The 5386-nt window shown below is 36.4% G+C and overlaps 1 protein-coding gene across 1 annotated transcript; it reads left to right on the top strand.

Annotated features, from left to right (window-relative positions):
• The first annotated feature begins 334 nt into the window (after positions 1-334).
• LOC100165279 (zinc finger protein 714-like) lies at positions 335-3397 on the top strand. Its single transcript, XM_029489336.1, has one exon. It carries the CDS (start codon positions 685-687, stop codon positions 2485-2487), a length of 1803 nt encoding a protein of 600 aa, XP_029345196.1. The 5' UTR covers positions 335-684; the 3' UTR covers positions 2488-3397.
• The last annotated feature ends 1989 nt before the right edge of the window (positions 3398-5386 follow it).

Below are 5386 nucleotides of genomic sequence, written 5' to 3'. Positions count from 1 at the left end.
AATAACTATTTTAGTTATTTTGTTGTGATTGTATAATATTATTTGTGGGTACTTGAAAATTCTAAAGTATACTATTATATATCTATGATAGTACCACGATTTGTTGTTGATGTATAACGCGTTATAAGTACCTAATGGATATTGTGATATGATTAATTTGGAATTTATTATAAATACCTATTATTGCTCAATTTTTTTTTTAATACCATAGATAAGTATATAATATATCTTATACCTAGACTGACATACCGTCTCCGCTCAGAATCGTTTTTCTTATACAGTGATTATATCATTGAATTCAAATTTAATACTATCCATTATACAGTGACCCACTTGTAACCTACTATAGAGAAGAGCGACATCCACTTACCCACCTTTTTTTATTTATGTTTATAGAAAATGTTTTGGGCCATGTATGTGACATACTAAGACTTTTCAACGGGGAAATGCAAATATTGAGGTCGTCTGGTGGAGGAGGATCGACAGATTTCATTCGTGTCTGCATTGACTACGCTCATCCCGTTGAAACCAGCAACTGATACAACGGGAACCCTACAAAACCAACAACAACAACGACAACAACAGCAACTGCACCAAAAGACGGCTATCGACGTCGCAGAAAACGCTTCCGAGGGATCGGCGGTGACGACTATCAAGCGCGTGGTGTGCAGGCTGGATCTACCGATGTCCACCATAACGCCGGTGGTCGAAGAAGCGGCCGTGATCATCGACGTGGTTAAGACGGCGGCCGAGCCGGCTGTACTTCCGTCATCTCACACGGCCACTATGGCATCTAACAAGTTTTTGCAGTGCAACGTGTGCCACAAGATATACAGGCGGAAAAACGCTTTTAAAAATCACTTGCGATCTCACGTAAAGGACACGATTACGGATGGCCCTTTTCAGTGCAACTACTGCAGCATGTCGTTTACAGTACCATCTCAGTTGAAGCGGCACTACCGATCACACACCGGTGAGAAACCGTACAAATGTGAGTATTGTGACAAATCGTTCTCGGTCAAAGAGAACCTGACCGTGCACCGGCGTATCCACACCAAGGAGAGGCCGTTCAAATGTAATCTGTGTGAACGGGCGTTCGAGCACAGCGGAAAGTTGCACCGGCACATGCGCTCACACACCGGTGAACGGCCGCACAAGTGTTCGTTCTGTGACAAGGCGTTCATCCAGAGCTGCCAGCTAGACGTTCACAAACGCACTCACACGGGTGAAAAACCGCACATGTGCAAAACGTGCGACAAGAGGTTCGCATGCTCCAAGCAGCTCAAGGTGCACACACGCTCGCACACAGGCGAGAAGCCATATTCGTGTGACATATGTGGCAAGTCTTTCGGCTACAACCACGTGCTCAAGCTCCACCAGATGTCGCATTACCGTGAGAAATTGTACAAGTGCAAGATTTGCAATGGCACGTTCACGTCCAAGAAGACCATGGAAAGCCACATCAAGAGTCATTCGGACAACGGCGGAAGTGGAGCGATATCGGCCGCCGCGGCTACCGCTAACGTTATCCAGGTGACCGGCAGTGCTGCTACAGCTGCGGCCGCGGGAGCAGGGGTCATCACTGTGCAGTCTTCGTCCAAAAAAGAAGCGGCATCCGAGGGTGAGACTTCGTCAAGCTGCGGTAGCGATAAGGAGAACAACAAGTCGAAAGTGGCCACGTCCGCTGCAGTATTGTGTCAGCCGTCTGATGAACCGAAACGCACCAATCTTCTTCTGCAGCAGTCGGCAGCAGCGACGGCTGCCGTACTATTGGTTCGGGAAGACGATGGTGGTGGTGTTGGAAAATCCCATGATGACGAAGAGGACGTTGACGACGTGATGGTGATGGGCACAGTAGACACTGAACCCAACAAGCTGTGTCAGTACTTGTATCCCAGGTTACCGGGCAGAAACCGGAAACGTGATTACGACGATGACGAAGATGACGATGAATACAACTGTGACCAACCTCCGAGTCCAGTAAGCAGCTGCTCGGGCTCGATGGCTCTAACCATAGACGTATCGCTACCACCAATGACTCGCAGCCGACAACAATTTCAACAACAACAACCACAGCAGAAATTGCAACAACAACAGCAACAGCAGCAACTACAACAACAACATCAGCAGCAACAGTCGTTCCACACGATGCAGACGGCCGCACAACAACAGCGACAGCAGCACGTGGATTACGTCATGATGATGGCTGCCGAAGATCGCGCAGTTTTATCGCCTGCCTGGTACACAGCCGCAGCCCACGCCGAAGACGAGACCGTGGAGATGCCGCCCGTGGTGTCATTGACCACGGTGCCGTCGCCACCGCCGCCCGCGCAACCCAACGATCGGGATCACTTGAGCCTGCGACCGCAGAAACGGTCGAAAGTGATACTCAAGTCGATAGAGACCAGCGCCAAGAAAGAGGCGCAGTGCAGTCGGTACAGTTCGGTAATACAGTACGCAACAAAGCCTCAATTTAAACGTAATTGATCGTAGTATATTATAATATAATATTTAATGATATTATCATCACAAATTATTATTATTTTACCTGTTTATAATATATAACTTTAATTATTTTCTACGTTTTTGAACTAATTGTATTATTATTATCATTTATTTTTTATCAAATATATCAATTCGTCGTATGCTTTTCCCTTTCTTAAAGAGTTAGAAAAAATATGCTGTTTACGCATTATTTCTATTTTTGTATTCAATTTTAATCTATATATTACTATATTAATATAGAATAATGAAATCATACGGGTAGTAGTTAATTACATTATCTCGCTAGAGGAACAAAAAGTCTGTCGAGCAGTTTTTGCTATAATATAATTATTAATATTATTATTTATATTATTATTAATTATTATTAATATTAAATTGCATATTATTTAAACACTATTAAAATGCAACAAGTTGTGTAGTTTCATTGTTTTATTTCTTTTACTAGGTGCATAGGACTAAGTTTAGTAATTATTAACGTAATTAAAATAATACAAAACGGAAAATCATCTACCTCATTTGTATGCCTTATATATTCATTGCCTATAATTAGAAAAAAACAGTACAAATCATATTATCCTAAAGTGACGAAACTCACTGAGGACCAATTTATATTTAAATTATTATTATATTTATTGTGTGTGAAAATAATATATGCGTGTATGTGTGTGTGAGAGAGAGTATTTGTACTCACATTCACACATACACATAAGTCATAACTTACAGTAGACGTTCGATATTATTCGAACTTCAACATCACGAATTTTTCGAACACGTCGAACTTAATCGTATCTTTTTTTCTTTTGTTGGCCTTCGAGATTCTATCGAGTCTACTGTACTATAATAATTTAATTTAATTGTAAACAATTTTTTTAATGTATATCATCAACAATATGTATTTTGTTAGAAATTATTTTTTAATATGTAAATACATTGACTGTCTTCGTATTTATGTATAATATAAAATATTACGATAAGTACAATGTGTTATATAATAATATATAGATACGAAGTGTATGTAAATGTACTGATTTTGGATCTCTTAATATCTCTGTAAAACCTGTAGGAACGCATTAAAAATTATTCTACAAAGAAATATGTTGCATTAAATGTTCCTACGATTAAATCATTGTTAATTAATCCATACCTTTACAATGTTACCATATTTAAATATTAAATATAGATCAATTATTATGTTTACCGTTACGAGAATATTAAGTATGGGCTAGAAACATTTGTGTTTTACGTATAAAAAGAGAGAAAAAAATGGTGTAATTTTGAAAAAATATACATTATATATAAATACATTGTAAACGATATTATTATTAGAATATGATAAACATTTATAAATATATAATTTATATTTAAAAGACACTAATAATATGATTGTCGTTTAAGTAGTTTTTTAAAATATCTTTATGTTATAAATTTTATTTTTTTATGATTGTTTTATTTTTTGCATTAATTTAACTTATTATATTATAATACGGGTAAAACTTGTTCAACTGATGGTGCAAATACAAGTAAGGAGTAAGTTTAATTCTTATTAAATTGGTTTATCATTGTTTGAAAAAAACAATTATTATTATTATTATTATTATATAATCATTATTTTTTATTCTTATTAAATAGGTAACTACATTATTATGAGTATTACTATTTTTAATTTGTAATGTAGCTAATATAAAAATCTTTTATCATTGTTTAAAACTTCTAAAATCATATATGTGTGTGTGTGTCCAAAAGTCTGGAAACTGTTGTTAACGTTATTATTTCATTTGTCGGTGTTTTCCTAGTTTTTGACACCATATGTATACGGTTTTTGGCGTACTGTGACGATGGAAATTTTTTTGTATCCTTGCGTATGTACAATATTATGTAGCCATTACATTTATATATTACCTATAGTTTAATGTTTAGTCTTTAGAAATACTCAATTTTAGTATTTATATATAGAATAGTATACCTAATATTCATTATCGCATTTCAAAATTTTTTTTCCTTCTGTTTTTGAATGTTTCAAATGGATTGTATTTTACATTGTGCAGACTTTATTCGAAAATAAATATAAAATACCTACCTTATTAATATAACAAAAAATTGTGTGTACTTTTTTAATTGACTATGTTGGTGCCCGGCATTGAAGTCTCATCAAGCCGAGAGCTATCATGGGAGACCTGCGTGCACAAATCGCCGCTTTATTATGTGACCAAGACCGAGTTGCCATAACTGAAAGTGTACCTATGATTAGTTTGCCCCAACATTTTTGATAATTAGTTCTCTATACTTTCTCAAAAGTCATCAGAAATACTAATTTTGGAAGCTCACGATGATTGCCACCACAACTGTGTTATTTTGTATACCTACAAGAGTTTTCCTTGTCTGAATCTGAACAATTGCGGTTTGGACCACTACTATATCTTCACGCTGTCACCGGTCACGATGATACCGGTATTTACTTTCATTTCCTTTACATCAAATAAAACAATTCGGCTGTTGGAATTACGCATTCAGTTCCAGCAAGTTAACAAATTATTGTTGATTGAAGTTTCAATCCATGGCTTTGGTGGTACGGTGTATGAACTGTGTTTATAATGTTATAAGTACGAAGCACGGCCTAAAATAGTGTGCAGTACGACACTATTAGTGTAGTACGAAATCGGAATAGTGCAGTACAAAATGAAAATGTGTATTGATTATTTTAGTGTTATATTTTGACTTTGTTACTGGTTTTTATTAACTTTTATTTTTTTTTAGTTTTGAATTTGAATTTTAATCTATGGTTATATTCAGTGCTCGAATTGGGAATTATTAAGTAGAGGAGCTCAATCCAACAATTTATAAACTGCGTTCCAAGTGCAAAATTATTCAACGCAATCTCGTG

The sequence above is a fragment of the Acyrthosiphon pisum genome, chromosome X (assembly GCF_005508785.2).
Source record: "Acyrthosiphon pisum isolate AL4f chromosome X, pea_aphid_22Mar2018_4r6ur, whole genome shotgun sequence".
NCBI lineage: Eukaryota > Metazoa > Arthropoda > Insecta > Hemiptera > Aphididae > Acyrthosiphon > Acyrthosiphon pisum.
The sequence above is the reverse complement of the archived record's forward strand: the minus strand, read 5'-3'. Positions and strand labels throughout refer to the sequence as shown.